General features: G+C 40.1%; 2 protein-coding genes across 2 annotated transcripts; one reads left to right on the forward strand and one right to left on the reverse strand.

Moving 5' to 3' along the window:
* Positions 1-4,689: 4,689 nt before the first annotated feature.
* Positions 4,690-5,735, reverse strand: LOC132926205 (proteoglycan 4-like). The gene is made up of 2 exons (XM_060990544.1): positions 5,582-5,735; positions 4,690-5,531 (listed from the first exon to the last, which is right to left on the reverse strand). Exons 1-2 carry the CDS (start codon positions 5,733-5,735, stop codon positions 4,690-4,692), a joined length of 996 nt encoding a protein of 331 aa, XP_060846527.1.
* A 7,187-nt stretch (positions 5,736-12,922) lies between these two features.
* On the forward strand, positions 12,923-14,753 carry LOC132926207 (uncharacterized). The gene is made up of 4 exons (XM_060990548.1): positions 12,923-13,118; positions 13,571-13,724; positions 14,232-14,303; positions 14,363-14,753. The coding sequence occupies exons 1-4, from the start codon at positions 12,962-12,964 to the stop codon at positions 14,751-14,753; spliced, it is 774 nt and encodes a 257-aa protein (XP_060846531.1). The 5' UTR covers positions 12,923-12,961.
* The last annotated feature ends 2,579 nt before the right edge of the window (positions 14,754-17,332 follow it).

Here is a 17,332-nt window from a genome sequence, read left to right on the forward strand (position 1 = left end):
GTGGTCTTACCTTCCGTTTGTGGAATGAAACAAAGTTTTTTTTGCCGTTGGTCATTCGCACATTTTTTTAATTATTCTTTTTGTTTTCTTTTCCTTTTATCAGCACCACACTGATATTTTCTTTTATGCATTACAATATATCAAATTAATAAATAATAAATAAACAATTAACATTAAAATAAATCACAATTTATTTAAATAAAATGTAGACACTGGCTTCAATTATTATAAATTATGATGATGCGCATCTAATAACTAATCGTGTTAAACTGACAAAATAATATTTTGACGCAACGATTTTGCTAATTTTAGTGTTAATCACCCAAATATACCGTAGACAAGCAATACGTATATTTTGTTATCTGTAATAAGTGTTCAGAATTTTCAAAAATAGAACCATGGATTCTACTAATACTAATTCAATTCTGACCGTACGCCACTTGCAGGCGGCCAACCAATAACAAATTTATTAATAGTACTTAAATAGTAAATAACTAAATAATAATAGGTACTATTGGGAAGTCGAAATTGTACTGGTTTTATCTACTATTTACTATTATACCAACATAGTAATATGTTACCAGCTATATTAGTAATATTATTTAAAATAATTTAAAAATAGTAAAAATATTTTTTGATCCCTTTTGCATTTGTATTTCCTAAATTATTATGAAATCTAAAACAAAAATGTAATAAAATAATAAATCGACAAGCCAAGGGCCCCGAACCCCCTACTAGTTTAGGGCCCCGTCAGCAATCGCTGATCAGTGGTCCGGGCCAGTCCGCTACAATATAATATCGTCGGCTTCGTGGCAAAACCTCCTAAGTCACTTTTATCAAACTTTTCAGGAGGAGCAAAAAACTGTGGTAGGGTTATATATTTCACAATTGCATATTTTTTTTTTATATTATGTTAATTAATTATATTGTCGATTTAATTCAATGAAGAAAAAGATTATTTTTTTATTTTGTGTAATAGAAATTTGACTTACGAGTTTTTGATTTTACGAAATTTTGAGATACGAGGTTTTACTGTAACTTTTTTAAGGAAAACATTTTTATAATTCACACAAATAATTCATATTTTATCATAATATCACTTTATTAAAAAATAAATCACAACTGTAAACTTATTCAAGAACATAACATGCCTAATTTCAGACTATTGTAATATCACTATTTTAAAATCTCAAACAAATTATATTAAAAAAAGCAACTTTTAATGTCATTTTAGTGTCAGACTTGATTATAATAATTATCACATTTAAATAAAATAAAATATTCAACTAATCTTAGCAAACTCAACAAATAAAATAATTTTTAACCCTTTAGTATGTTATTAATAATACAATTTAAAAATCTTTAATTACTTAAAAACTAGATCAAATTACAACTTCAGAATTTTTTAGTTTTATTGCTTGTAATATTATGAGGTACATTATCATAATATTGCCAGGTATGTTTCGGTAGGACACTCTTGAGCTGTTGTAGGTGTTCAAATTTCTCATTTTTAATTTTTATCCTATCCTTATACAACCTTTTTACTTGGAATGTGCCAATTTTTTTGTTTCTGTGGGGTAAATCCTTCCATTCATCATCATACATTAATTTGTACTGTATAAATGAGTCAGGTTTATATTTAAGACATCTGATATCTGTAACTGTAGGATCACCTTTAGATGAACCTGGTCTAATTGAGCTATAGTATTTAACTGGTGAATAATCATTAAAACATGAAAATTCTAAATATTTAACCCTATAAGGAATCTTAATACGGGCATCCTTACAAACATTGATATAATAAGTCGGTAAATGAATTTCTCTTTTTTTTAATTTCATTTCTATGGTATGATGAACACTATCAACTTCCATCTGTGTGTGTCCTTTTTCAAGAAAGTTTTGTGTAACTGTAACATTTTGGTCAATTGCAAACTTTAACAAGGCATTTGAAAGTATAGTATTTCTATTTTGATATCCACAACCATCGCTAAATAGTGAGATATTACATAAAGTGGGAGTATTCTCAATCATATTGCTTAGATAATCTAAAACCATAGTAGCAAAAACAGATGCCTCTAGACCACCATTTGTTTCATCCCACAAATAACAACAAACGTCTGCAGTAGCCTGATTAAAAACAGTAAAATTATGCACACAAAGTTTTGTCTTATAGTACATAGATGAGGCTCTAATAAAGGGTGCTAATTTGACAGCTTGGACATCCATAGTTAATGAAGCATATTTATTAGGGTTATTTATGGCAAACTCTTTACTTAAATTTTTAGCATCTCTTGCTTCGGTTTTTCGATTTTGGTGAATATCATAATCAGCTTGAGAGATGTGACCATATTTAAACCCCTCACAAAGATCACAACAATCTTTCTTGGGTGAATATAAAGCAAGATTCCTTTTATCAAATTCTTGAAAAAAGTCAATTTTACAAATTACCTTCTTTCTGGTTTGGGCTAATTCAGATTTATAGGCATTATACAAGGCAGTCTTTGATTCAAACAATGATTCTAGATAAACTTTATTAGAACTGGATCTACAATAGTGAGATGGTAATATTGGCAATTTATTGAAAAAATTCATCAATTCCTCTTTTCCACCAGATAATCTTCCAACTTCCTTTTTCTTTTTTATAATTTCAGGACTTATATGTATTCCTGTACCAGATGAAGATTTAGTAATCCAATTCCTGACTGACCACTCATTCAAACAAAGTGTTTGTAGGAACATTTTTTTACAGACTTGTAATTTTTCATTATTAAAGTTTAAAAAATATGAAATTGTATCTGCCCGTCTAGAAATATTAGTTCCTGTTTTATTAACTTTAGTAGGGTGTATCTGACATAGAGCTGACACATAAGTTTTACGTTCACACCATGTCATATTATACCAAAATGATTTAAATAATTGTTCCCTATCATCGTCTTTGATAGTAAAACATTTTCTCTTAACTACATTTTTTTTACAGAATGTGGAATCACACCTTGGCCCCATTTTTCTGGCAGATTTATTTTCAGATAATACAAATTTATTGTCTTTATTTTTCTTCAATCCCTTATAATCTTTTCCTTTCATTCTTAAAAGTTTGTTCTTGTTTTTCATCCAGTCTAATTCATCACCAGTTTGAAAATGTAATTTTCTTTTTGCCTTGACAGGGTGAGGGTTATTGTCACTAATTTCAGTTTCTAACCCTATGTATTTAATTTATAACATTATAAATACCTAATTAGAAAACTAAATATTTTAATTTACAAAAATATATTACCTTCAATAATGGGAACATCAGATAAACTTAACAAGTTATTCAGAGTACTTATTTCATCAGTATTTTTACCATCCGAAACATTTTCACTACAGTCAGTTTCTAATCATAGAGTATTATTATTTAATTTATAATTTTATAACTAATATTAAAACAATGAATATTTTAGCTTATAAAATATATTAATATTATTGATCTAGTAAATTACCTTCAGCAATAGGACCATCAGATAAATTTAACAAACCACAGTTATTCAGAGTACCTATTTCATCACTATTATCAACCAAAACATGCGGTTAGTTTCTAATCCTATATTATTTAATTAAGTATAATACAATTAATATTAGAACACTGAATATTTTAGTTTATAAAATATATTAATATTATATTGATCTTGTCAATTATTACCTTCAGTAATAGGAACATCAGAAACACTTAACAAATCACAGTTATTCAGATCACCTGTTTCTTCAACACTTAAGTCATTAATAGTATCATCAAATTCATTTAAGAAATCTAAAATATCATCATCTCCCAGTAAAGACATGACTGAATACTAATGTATTATTAAATATAATTAATATGCTAAGTACATGAATATTTTAAATAAAAACTTCACATTTAATAAGTTACGTTATTAAAACAATATTCTGGACTCTGGTTAGGTTAGGGAGAATTAAAAATTCAGAATATTTTATTATTCTGTATTTTGATAAAGCTGGCAAAAGCAAAACCTCGTAAGTCGACTACGTGGTTTTACTTTTGTCTATTGAGATACGAGTTTTATATTTTGACGCGTACCTACGGTTGTCACTGTGTGATGGTGAGGTAGCGTCGGATGGTGGTTGAACGGCACACGGGAGGAGCACGGGGGAAAGATGAATAAATAACACAAGTCAGGTTGGAGTTGAAAAAAAAGGTGGTTTTTATTATTGTGGCAGAAAACAAAAAAAAAACACCAACGTGAAAAAAAAACAAAATAGGGAGATATGAGGGTATGTAATGCAGGTGGGCACGGTACGGCGCAAAAAGGTCTGTCGCGTACGGTGCGGTGGAAAATTCTGGTTTTGTCTAGGGCCGGTTCACGGTCGCGGCGGGTCCGACGCTCCGACGCGGATCGTCGCGCGTCGGCGTCGTCCGTCGTCAACTTGTGGTTGAGAGAGAGCTTACGGCGAGACTATCCGCGCAAATGCCGTTCAAATTCAAACGGTGTTTGCGCGGGGCCGCGTCATACTCCCCCCCCCCCCAAACCACAAGTGACGGCGGTTGTCCGGCCGCATCCGGTGGCTGTGTGGGTGGTTGTGTGGGTGGTTGGGTGGTTGGGGTAGATAGGTTCCGGAGGAGGAGTATTCCGGCTGGGTGCAGCGGTCTCACTCCGGCCTGTCTAGTCCTGTTGTGGTGGTGTCGTGGGAGCGGGGTTAGTTCTGGAACACGGTTTCCATGTCCACGTCATCTGGTGGACCGACATCCATGTCGCACAGCAGCTCCGCCTCCTCATCCGGCGATATTTCCATATCGGCCGGTTTTGGGGAGTCGGTGGCTGGCTGCTCCGTGGCCTCGGCTTGTCCGGTAGGTATTGCTACCTCCGGTGCCTTGGTCTCGGGGACAGGTTTGTCGGTCGCCTCCAGTGACTTTGAACATGTTGCCGGTTCGGGGGTTGTGGACGCCGGTTTCTCCAGGCGGAATTGCTGAGAGGAGGTGGGGTCGGTAGGCTTCTTCTTGTCCACAAATTTCCGCTTCCTTGCGATGCTCCGGCGCTGCCGCGACAACATCGGCGTTGCCGTTTTCGGCTTTGCCGTTTTCGGCGTCGTTTTAGCCTCCTCTGTGGTCGGCGCGGGCGGTTTTGTCGACGTCCTCGGTCGTGGGACCGGTGCTGCCATGAGCGGTTGCGGGGGTGGGCGGATCAGCCGTGCGGACTGCGGCATCGGGGGCGGTCGCGGTGTGCCAGCCGGCTGTACGTGCCGTCTAGGGCTCCGGGACCTGTCGGTCACCGCGGGTGTCGGACCCACGTCGGTCGCCTTGCGGAAGACCGACGTGCGGTCGTCCCACCCGCGGGTGTAGGCTGCCCACAGTACCGGGTCCCGGCGTAGCTCTGCCGTGGACATCCGGCGCACCCGTGCTGCCGTAGTCGCATGGGCGGCTGCCTCCGCGGTAGCTACCTTCAGTAACTGCTGGGTGCGTTCCAGCAGTTCTGCGGCTTGCTGTAGGGGGGTGGTTGCTGTTGATTGTGGCTTTGTATTCATCCTTGTGCTGTTGTCGACTGTTTGTGGGTGATGAAAACAAAATAAAATAACCAATAATTAGCGTTACCTGCCGTTATTGTTTTGTGGTGGTGTTGGGGTGTGGGTGTGTTGTGGTTGGCGCGCGTTTCAGACATGACACGTGAATTTTGCGCGGTGGTTGTTGGTCCGTGAGGAATACACCTTTTCCTACGCGTTTGTGTAGTCTTACCGGTCCCCACCATTTTGGTGCGAAACCGGCGTGAAATTTGTCGTGCGCTTTTGACAGGTGATGCGCTTTGTAGTAAACGACGTCACCTGTTTTATATGTGGGTTGCGTCTGGCCACCTGTTACCGGTGGTATGTCCAGTACGTCTTTCTCACGCTTTACCCTCTCCCTATTTATGTGTTCGATCGGGTCGGCAGTTGTCCTACTCAGTGCCCAATCACCCGGTCGTTTGCCCTCTCTGCCGAGGACGAGTACCGAAAGGGGTATCCTGTTTGGACGTTGCGTCTATTCCTGATCGAAAATAGTATAGGGGGAATTTTGGTGTCCCATGTGTTATGGTTACCGTTGGTGAGTAAAGCGCGTAGACCTTTTTTTATGTCCTGGTTGCGCCGTTCGACGGGGTTGGCCCTCGGGTGATATACCGGAGTTGTCCAGCCCTCGGCTCCCCACCGTTCGATCGCGTTGCGCATATCGTTTGCTACGAACTGGGGGCCGTTGTCGCTTAGGCACACACGGGGGTAACCGTAACGTGAAAAAAATTCTCTTTCGAGCGTTTCGGTTATTGTTTTTGTAGTGGCTGTACCTAGGGGGTATGCCTCGGTCCACCTACTAAACATATCCGTGGCAACCAGTAAATATTGTTTTCCCCTACTCGTGCGCGGGTAGGGGCCCATGAGGTCTATGCTGATTACCTCCCAGGGGTGGCGGGGTGTTCTGGCGGTCATTGGGTCATCTGCGCGCGCGTTTAGGGGTTTGGTGCACGCGCATATGTGACAAGACTTGACATACAGTCGGATGTCGTTCTTTTGACCTTTCCAGTAAAAGCGCTGTTTTATCGCCCTGTATGTTTCTTTCCAGCCTGGGTGGTTTGCTAGGACGTGATCGTGGTATGTCCAAATCACGTTCTGTATTTTTTGTCGTGGTATAATGACGGGTGTGTGGTCGCGCAAATTTATTCGCAGGAGGCCGTCGGTAAGAACGTATTTGTTCTTTTTTTCCGTGGCTTGCCTGGTATTGCGCGCCGGCGTGTCCGGTGTACCGTTGTCAATTATGTCACGTGTGTCGGGGTCATTGGACTGCCACGTCACGAGCGTAGCGTGTGTTATGGTGGGCTCGCTGGTGGTGTTGCCCGGGTCCGTAGTGGCAAACAGGTTGTCGGCCGGCGTGCTAGTAGTGGTGGTGATTTGGGTGATGGGTACTCCTACTAGCCGTTCCTCGAGGTGATCCTCGTCTACGGGGGGTCCTGGGGCTGGGTTGCGTGACAGCATGTCCGGCGCTTCGTTTTGTACGCCGGGCACGTGTGTGGTTTTGAAATCCAGGTTGGCCAGCTGTAGTGCCCACCTGGTCAACTTGGAGTTGGTGTTTTTGGCTCGGTGGAGCCAAGTGAGGGCGGAGTTGTCTGTGAATAGGTCAAAGTGACGGGCTTCTAAGTAAGGTCTAAACTTGTCGGTCGCCCAGATTATCGCGAGGCACTCGCGTTCGACCGCGGCGTACCTAGTCTGCGTGTCACTAAACTTTTTGCTCGCGTAGGCGATTATCCGTCTTTCCTCAGGTCTGTCACCCCGTTGGAAAAGAACGGCACCTGCTCCTATTTCGCTAGCATCGGTTTGTAGGCAGAACGGTTTTCCGTAATCTGGTGTCGACAGTTTTGGCGAATCGTACAGTGCGTGTTTTATTTTCATAAATGCCGCCTGTTCCGTTTCGGTCCACGACCACTTAGTCCCTTGTTTGAGCCTATCCGTTAGGGGTGCTATGGTGTCCGCGTAGTTGTCAACAAACTGGCTGTACCAGTTGCAGACGCCCAGGAATTTCCGTAGGTCCCTTATTTTGGTGGGTGTGGGGAAGTTCATAATGCAATCTAGTTTCTCCGGTTGTTTGTCTATGCCGTCGGAGGTGACTAGGTGTCCGAGAAATGAGATTTCGGTTGCTCCGAAACTGCATTTCTCGGTGTTGCATGTCAGCCCGTGTCTCTGTAGACGTTCCAAAACTTTGTCTAGGTGGCACTGGTGTTCGTCTGTGGTGTTCGAAAACACCACTATGTCGTCAAGGTAGACACGTACGAAGTCGTCCAGATACCCCCTCAAAACTTCGTTCATTAGTCGTACAAAGGTCATGGGGCTGTTTTTGAGGCCGAAGGGAAGTACTCGAAACTGATATAGACCCCGACTCGTCCGGAATGCCGTGTATTTTCGAGCATTCTGGTTAAGTGGTACTTGCCAGTATCCAGACTTAAGGTCCAAAATGCTGAAAATTTTGGCACCTCGCATTTGACGAATCAAAGTATTGAGGTCCGGCATCGGGTAAGCGTCGGACTCAGTGACATCATTGAGCCGTCTATAGTCTATGCACAGTCGGGGCGAGCCGTCTTTCTTTTTAGCTAAGACGACGGATGCGGCCCACGGGGAGGTGCTTTGTTCTACGAGTCCCTGTTGTTCCATATCCCGTATCATGTTGTCTATTGTGGCCTGTTTTGTGTGTGGATAGGGGTATGGTTTGAGCGCTATTGGTGTTTGGTTTTTAAGGAGAATGTCGTGTTCGATTAATCTGGTGCGACCTACTCTACCGCTGAAAACGTCCGGGTAGTTGCGAATTACGTCGGTGATTTTCGCGCGTGTGTGTGGGTCACCGTGTATTAACAGATTATCGGTGTCTGGTGTAAGGCGGTGTGTGGTGGTCCGGCCCTTCCAGCACGCCGTTGTTCTCCTATGTGAACCTAAGTGTATAGTGCTCGTGGTGTAGTCCCAGGTGACTTCGTTGGTTACCAGGAAGTCGTGTCCTAGGAGCATGTCGCAGTATAAATTTTCCAGAGTGGCTGCGGTGAAAGTGACCGTAAGGTCTCCTATTCTGGCTTCGAATGTGGCGGTACCACTTGTTACTGTGGTGTGTCCGTCCGCCATTCGTACGTGGGTGGGTTGTCCGTGTTGTGGTGTGCCATGTGTGTGTGCAATGTTCGGGCTTACATATGATTTTTGTGCTTGTGAATCGAGTAGTGCTGTTACGAAGCCTGACCTAAATTCGAGCTCGACCGCTGGGGTCGGAATTTTGTCGGGGCATGTTCGTTTAACACTATTCGACATCGGGTGTGTGTAGTAGCGGGATAACTGGTTCTTAACCGCGATTTCGGAGTCCATGGTGGCGGTTTGCACCGCCATTACCATGGCATCCGTTTCGGTTACCTCTGTGCTACGTATACATTCCGATGGTGCACGTGTAAATTTCGTAGTGGGGGTCGTGGTGAGTGGTGATGATGACCTACTACTTGGAGAAATTTCAGGTGTGTGGACGGGTGATATATGTGAAAACGCCGAGCGTGTCGATGCGCGTTCGATGGTTATATCCCCGTCGATAATGCCGAAGGCTGGTGTTGATGGCGTGTGTGAGTGTGTGTGTGTGGGAGAGGCGGCGGTGCGGACAACTGTCCGCCGACTCACCTGGCGTTTCCCGAAGCCGGCGCGTTCGCGGGGCAGTCACTGTTCCAGTGCGGCCCTCCACAGTACCGGCACGGGTCGCGCGGTAGCGGCCTTCCGGCCGTACCGTCCCGTGTTCGCGGTGTGTGTGGTGGTCGCGGAGCGCGTGACTGTCCGCCTCTGTCGCGTACCGGTTTCGTTAACGCTTGTGTGGGCGGGTGATCTGGTGTGTCCATAATCGCCGCGATTTGTCGGAGGTCCGCAAATGTGTTGGGGCGTTGCAGTCGTATATGCGTACGGTACTCACTGTGCGTTAATCCGACTATCGTATGTACTAGCTGTGGTTCAGCTAGCACCGGGACTTGCCCGTTGTTGATGCGGCGCGCGAGTTGGTTTTTTGTTGTGAAAAACTCCGTAAGCGACTATGTTGGTGATTGCCGGACGGACACTATCTCCGTCTGCAGCCGGGACTGAATGTCCATGTTGTTGAACTTTTGTAAAAAGTCCGCACGGAATTCGTCCCAGGTGTAGTCCAGTATCCTGACGGTGTTCCACCAGGTACTGGCTGCACCTTTTAGCTGAGGTTCGATAATGTTTGTCCAGCCCGTCCTATCTATATGCGTTCTATATAAGGTCGCTTCGACCTTATGTATAAACCGTACCGGGTCCTCGGGTGTCGTTCCGTGGAACTCCGGCAGTGAGTATCTCACTGTGCGTACATCGTCATACGGTATCAGTGATGATTGTGTCATATAGGTATGCGGGTGGGCGGTGGTGTGGGGTGTATACGACGCGTTATCGAAGTGCACGGAGCGGTCTGCGCGGTGGTCGCCCACGGCCGGTGAATCGCGTGCCGCGGGACCCCTCGCTCTGTATTCCGTGCTGTTCGCTGCGTGTATGTGTGTGTGGTGGTGCGCGTTATCGGTCGGCGGCGACTCCGGTATGTTCCGGTGTTGTCCCGATGACATTGCGCGTTGAGGGCGGGTCGGTGCGGAGACCTCCGGTTGTGGATCCGGTGTCGGGCGCGACATACCCATCTCTAGGCGACGCATTGTCTCCGCTATCCGGCGTTGGTCTTCGCTGAAGCGGGCCATGCAGTCTACGAGCATGGCTAGTCGGGCTTCCAAGCTGTGCCTGTGCGGCGCGCTTTCCGCCGACTGCCGCACCTCTTGTGTTATACCCTGGACTGCCTGTACGAGGTCCGTGGCATTTTGTGTGGTATATGGGGATGGGGGTAGTGCGTGTGTGGGGCGTGACGTATCCAACGGCTCTTGGGTGGGTATACGGCCGCCCGTGCTCGGCTCGGGTTGCCCGGCGTCGTATGCCTGGCTTACGTCCGAGTCGAGTCCGGTTGGCCCAGTGGTATTCGTAGGCTGGAACCGGACGGAATTTGCCTGTATACCCATATCCGCAAAGTATTGAGCTAAACGGATTTCGAGTGCGTCTTTCGCGCCTCCTTCCGTTAGCCCGCGTTGGCCACATTCGTACCGTAGCTCCGCAGCGGTCAACTCATTCATATATTTTCCTGCCATGACGTCCGGTAGTTTGTCCGGTGTTATGTTCAAGGAAAATATACAAGTGTCGGTGATATCGTTGGAAGCGGGTATCGCGTTCTTCCGATCCGTGTTGACCGCGTATCGGCAAATCTATTTGCGTACGTATGTAGGTCAGTGGGTCGTTGACCGTTGGTGTTGTGTGTGCGGGGTGATCACAATAACCGGTTTCCGGATTGTGGTGTCGCGGCTGCGCGTGTGTGCGTATTCCTGTCGACTATTTTGGTTCGGGACAGCGGCGGCGGCGCTGGTCTCGGCGGCGGCGGCGGTCCGGTTTTGTGGTGACGCTGGGCGGGTGGTGGTGCTGGCGGGGTGTGTATACCTTATCGCGCTCTAGCGGTCCTACCAATCCTATTCCCCGTGTGTTTGCGGTGTCGCACGCGGTGAAGTCGGTGCGTCCGTAAATCAGGCGGCGCGGCTATCGTTACGTTCTTTATGGTTATGTTACGTAACGCCGGTTTTTCCGTTATAGCTCGCAAACCACGTTTTTGTCGTGTGGTGTCGGGATACGTTTTGCGAGTCGCAAAATGGGGTGTTGGTGGTGGTAGTTAGTGGTAAGAATAATATATTTTACTTACCGGTGATTCCAGTTCGGGGAGCCAATTTGACGCGTACCTACGGTTGTCACTGTGTGATGGTGAGGTAGCGTCGGATGGTGGTTGAACGGCACACGGGAGGAGCACGGGGGAAAGATGAATAAATAACACAAGTCAGGTTGGAGTTGAAAAAAAAGGTGGTTTTTATTATTGTGGCAGAAAACAAAAAAAAAAACACCAACGTGAAAAAAAAAAACAAAATAGGGAGATATGAGGGTATGTAATGCAGGTGGGCACGGTACGGCGCAAAAAGGTCTGTCGCGTACGGTGCGGTGGAAAATACTGGTTTTGTCTAGGGCCGGTTCACGGTCGCGGCGGGTCCGACGCTCCGACGCGGATCGTCGCGCGTCGGCGTCGTCCGTCGTCAACTTGTGGTTGAGAGAGAGCTTACGGCGAGACTATCCGCGCAAATGCCGTTCGAATTCAAACGGTGTTTGCGCGGGGCCGCGTCAATTTTGTATGTTATCATATGAAATATTTATCATAAATTAGTTTTCGCGGTATCAAAATGAGCACAAAAATACAGTGCATCCAACGAAAAAAAAAAAAATAAATTTTTTCGACTTAGGAGGTTTTGCCACGAAGCCGACGATATTATAATACAATTTAATACAGTATAATATCTTCTTATAGGTACTATTGCCAATACTTATAGCTTTACTACTTTAGTACATTTTGTGGTAATACAATTAATACAGCTGTATTTTTCAATTGTCTACAATTACATTTATCTAACAGTAAGTATTTATTGATTTTTAATAGGCATTAATACAGTAAAACCTGTGTAGAAATGGAACCTGAATAACGTGGAAACCTGACTTTTATGGAAAAATGCTACGGTCCCGGCGAACCTAATGTATTTTTAAATATATCGTTCCCTGAATAAGATGGAACTTGTTTAACGTGGAAATGGAAACGATTTTTTTGTTATGCACCTGTATATCATGGAAATAATATGTCATGTATTTTAAAATTATTAGTCAATGAATATAATCTATATCAGTAATATAGATTATTTCGTTGCAATAAGTTTATTTTATCGATAAGTGTCGTAGTAGTGTTATGTCGCAGACTGAGTATAGACGTATATTCAATATGACGTCCAAAAATAAATGTTTAACACTAAATGAAAAAATTAAACTAATTGAGTCAAGTGAAAAAGATAAATTAACAGTTAAACAAATTTGTGAATTTTTCAAGTGTGGAAAAAGTCAAATGTATAATATATTAAAGCAAAAAAATGAAATAAAAGAACAATGGATGAATGGTATGTAATAAGCTTAACTATAAAAATATAAAATTCAAAATTCTATATATGTACGTATAATTTTCATTTTAGGAAATGGGCGAATGAAAAGAAAACCAAAATCCAACGCTAATGAAGAAGTTAATAATTTGACTTGGGAGTGGTTTGTAAGTGCTAGAGCAAAAAATATACCAATTTCTGGACCAATTATACAGTCTAAAGGTACGGTTTCCTAGCTGCGGCCAGCCGCAACGACTCACGCAGTCCGACTGGTGCTATTTATAATTGCGAGCGTGGTTTCCAACACGCCATCGACGTTTGCGTTTCATAAATAGTCGTTGCGGCTTGCGACTTATAGTGATCAGAAAGCAGTATATTGCGTGAGTCGTGTTGCGTGCGGTGATATTATTTTTAATTTTTAATTTTTGTTCATAATAATTATGTCAAAATCTACATTTTTATCGAACGATGATGAAGTTTTGGTCGAAGAAATTGGGAAGCAACCTGTGTTGTATGACAGCTCCCACGATAAATATAAAGACATAATATATAAAGATGTGATTTGGAACAATATTTCATCGATAGTTGGAAAATCAAGTAAGTTTCACAAATTAGATTAATTTTAACCTGTGCTTTTGGAAACTACTGGAACTTTGAAAAATGACTTCCCGAATGGAACAACTAGATTCACTTTTCCATGGTCAGTGGCGTATTTTTCATTACAATATTTGATGATTACATTAATTAAGACCTTTGAGGTAGTAGATGTAAAACAGAAATATTGCAACCAATTAACAAATAAGTATATACCTACCTATATATTATCTGGACACCCCTCAAAAAAACATACAAAATACGCCACTGTCCATGGTAAAAGATACTGAAGTTGAAATTCGAATCATTATTTCGACTACTTATCGGGTACCTATATATTGTAAAATCAATACATTCACCGCTCCTGTCAGAATCTAATACCTATAATGAATTATAAAAAAGGCGATATTTTGATTTTATGTTTCAATACATAAACATTATGTTATATATTACAGCAGTAGATTGCAAAAAAAGATGGCGTAATATTCGCAATACATACATGCGAAATAAGAAGAAGCTAGGAACTGGATCAGCCGCTGCTTTAGCTAAAAAGAAATGGCCTTTAGCTGGACATGTAACATTTTTGGATCATGTAGAGTACGAACGGAAGTATCAATAAAAATAAAAATTAATAGGTACTTGGAATGTAAAATGTCGATGTTATACCAAGTGCTTATAATTACGTATATGTACTTAATAAGTAGGGCTGGGATTAATATGTAATAAAAAACCAAAAATATGTACATACCTATATATGTAGTTAAAATGGCCAAAATATGTAATATAAAATAAAAAATATGTAATAAGAAAAATGTATAATTATGTCAACGTGTAAAATTAAAATAAAATTCTAAATAATTTTTGAATAATATAGGTACAATTAATTGTTTTTAATTTCTAATCAATTTAATTTAAAAAATATAAAATATTGAAATGTCGAAATATATAAAAATATGTAAAATAAAATATGTCTTATTTCATTGCAAATCACGTGAAACGAATTTATCATTTACAATAATTAATTTATCATGTTTTAATAAAAATATGTATTTACATACAAATCCCAGCCCTATTAATAAGTAATAAAAACTTTTTATATCAAATTTAATATTTCAGCACCACAACAAATGTATTGAATGATCTTGAGTCGACATGCACGACAACAAATGTATTGAATGATCTTTACTCGTGGTTATTGGAAGATAACGAAGGCAATTATATTGAAGAGCCAATCGATAAACCTGCAGATATCATAGGCAAAGAGGCCACACACACAGAAAACGTTCAAGAAGCAAAACTGAGAAGCTGGACTATGTAAAAAGAGTTAAGGAACGAACAGCTATAATAAACACCATACAAGCTCAAAATCAAGCCATTTTAAATAAAGAAGTTGATGACGAAATTGATTTATTTTTTAAAAGTATGGCAATATCAGTAAAGAAACTACCATCTAGAGGAAAACAAGAAGCGAAGTTACAAATTCTAACATTGATATCAGAACTGGAACGTAAATATACAGAAACGCTTGCGCAACCCGCTCAAGTTTTGTTTCAAATGCCCTCTCAGAAAAGTCATAATCTTATGTCACTTTCGAGTTCGTCATCACCATGTTTTAGTTCTTCATCGGGCACTTCGTAATCACAAGGATTTGAACCAAATGACATGTCAGCAGCGTATGTTAATAATTATAATTATAATCATAATTAATACGTAATAATAGTAGTATATATAAGTGAGTAACAAATTATGTTGTTTATTTTATTGTTTAAAAAAATTACAAGGACTGGTATTTATCATTATCATTAAGTTATTTTTAATATTTTAATAACTATACAAGGACTGATATATTATTATGTTTTATTTTATAAAAAAAGGTTTATTACACATAATATGTTTTTTTTTTAATTTTATGCTTATAAATTGTTATTAAAAATATGTAATATATTTTGTAATTTAAAACAAAATCAACTTAATTAAATGTCCAATTTATTTTCCTGCCATGAAACAGCTCCTTCGTGATTGAAAAAGTCTTTATATGAATCTCTGACCGCAAACTCTTCCGCGTTTGTAAATCCACCTCCTCTTGCAATTTGTATCATATTGTTTGTCGGTATTGGTTCATTTGAATCATATTCTTGAAATGCTCTTCCGTTTTCTTCCAAGTATGTATTTCGTAACAGATTATGTAGGCAGCAAGCTACAATAATTAAGTCGTCACATGTTGATGGTTCGATGTTTATTGGTTGGTAAAATACTCTGAAAACCTGGCTTAACACGTTGAGCTCCGCTAGTGTTTACGGCGCAGTGCCCTTGTCGCCGCGCCGAAACTACGTACGGTCGACTATGCGTCGTAGACAAGGGCGATACGCGACGGCGCGACGCTGTAATACGTACTTATCCTAGTATGTAACTAATTGAAAATAATAATTTATTTCATATATTATTAAATAAATAATTATAGAGTAACGGTTAAAATAATGTTATTCATAAAATACAAATAATACAGTTGGTAATAATTTTTTATTTTTTTAACATTCGTCTTGAATGAAATATTTTTTTTTTTTTTTAACAATTATTTGAAAATATACAATCTGTAAGGTTATTTACAATAGGCATATATGCGGTATTTATAATTTTAACGTGAGTTGACATGATTCTAAGGAACTACCCAACAGTAGTACTTATGGCTTGAGGGAAATATATTATATATAATATTAAAATTTAAAATAACAATGTATATTTAAATCTTATAATATGATAAAAGTAAATAACAAACAAATATAATACAGTATTACCTATACTGTACTGAAATCAAAATAATTATAAACAATTTTTCACTGTTGTTTATGATAGTTCAAAAAGCACGGTTCCAAACATAGTCCTGGTTGTCCGTCACATTGTGAACAAAAATAAGTTGTTTCTGTTCTAGTTCCTTCTTTAGCGCACTCTCGACATCTTTTTCGAATAGGTCTGTTTTTTTTATTTTTCTCCACTTTTGTAGGTAAATGTTCGGGTCTGATTAATATTGGAACTTGTGGTGATGGAGTATTTGATTTAAATGAAAGTAAACTGTTTATAACAGATAAACGATAATCATAATAACTTATTTTTTTTATATTTTGTATATAAATCAAGTATGAATTCAGCATACATATTTGTATAAAATGGATACCAATTTTTTTGTACCAACGTAATGTCTTACGTTCACACGGATAATATGCCATCATCTGATCTTGTCGATCAACACCGGACATAAATTTATTATATTGGACAATTTGATTAGGTTTAAGTTTTACATTACCACGTCTATTAGTTGCTTCGATCAATTCGCCATTGTATTCAGAACTTATAGTCAAAACTTCACGTCGATCTTTCCACTTTGTTACACACACGCCATCTTTTGTGTACTTACTAATAGATTCTCCAGTATTAAGCTTTTTTTTTATTACGTCAGTAGGATTTTTATTCGATTGCTTCGAAGTGTTCCTGTGCAATATGTTTTTTTTTCCAATAGTTTATGCGCTAAATCGACACTATTATAGTAATTATCCATGTATAATGAATGGCCTTTGTAAAGATGGTTTTCCATTAGTTTATTTACTACATATTCTGTGTGTGATTGAGACAATGATACATCAGTACCTTGCCCTGAATAAATTAAAACTTTTTGAACAAGTCCTGTCGGTTCAGTTAGCATGTATAGTTTGTTTTTTATGTACTGTCGAAACACCAAGCGACCGCGCCAAAGAACCATTGATTCATCAAGAGATAAGTTTTTTGATGGTTCATATATTTCATTCATTCTATTGTTGAAATAATTTAGAATTTCTTCAACTTTATATATACGACTACGATTTTTAGAATTATTTTCCGAATTATTACAAAAGTGCAGTGCTCTCATAATTAACATATATCTATTTCTACTCATATTATTTCTAAAACAACTTAAATTAAATAAACTACTGGTTTTCCAATAATCATCGACTCTTGACATTTTAATAGTTCCTGTGTGAAAGAGTAATCCAAAAAATACTTTTAATTCATTTTTATTCACGTCTACCCAAGCGTTTATTCGAGATTTATCACTCGATCTACTCAAAAATAAATCCGCTGCATAGTTATTGGTTTCTTTTACAACTAAATCATAAAAATCATCATTCAATAATAAATTTAAAAAATCTATTGGTTGATCGCCGTCGGGTCGTATTTTTAGTCCA

The sequence above is a fragment of the Rhopalosiphum padi genome, chromosome 3 (genome assembly GCF_020882245.1).
Source record: "Rhopalosiphum padi isolate XX-2018 chromosome 3, ASM2088224v1, whole genome shotgun sequence".
NCBI lineage: Eukaryota > Metazoa > Arthropoda > Insecta > Hemiptera > Aphididae > Rhopalosiphum > Rhopalosiphum padi.

Coding starts and splice junctions, on each gene's coding strand:
- LOC132926205 (XM_060990544.1), bottom strand. CDS start 5,735: ATGGTGGGGACCGGTAAGACTACACAAACGCGTAGGAAAAGGTGTATT. Junction 5,532..5,581: donor CCACAAAACAATAACGGCAG/GTAACGCTAATT, acceptor ACCCACAAACAG/TCGACAACAGCACAAGGATG.
- LOC132926207 (XM_060990548.1), top strand. CDS start 12,962: ATGTCAAAATCTACATTTTTATCGAACGATGATGAAGTTTTGGTCGAA. Junction 13,119..13,570: donor ATCGATAGTTGGAAAATCAA/GTAAGTTTCACA, acceptor TATATATTACAG/CAGTAGATTGCAAAAAAAGA. Junction 13,725..14,231: donor CATGTAGAGTACGAACGGAA/GTATCAATAAAA, acceptor TTAATATTTCAG/CACCACAACAAATGTATTGA.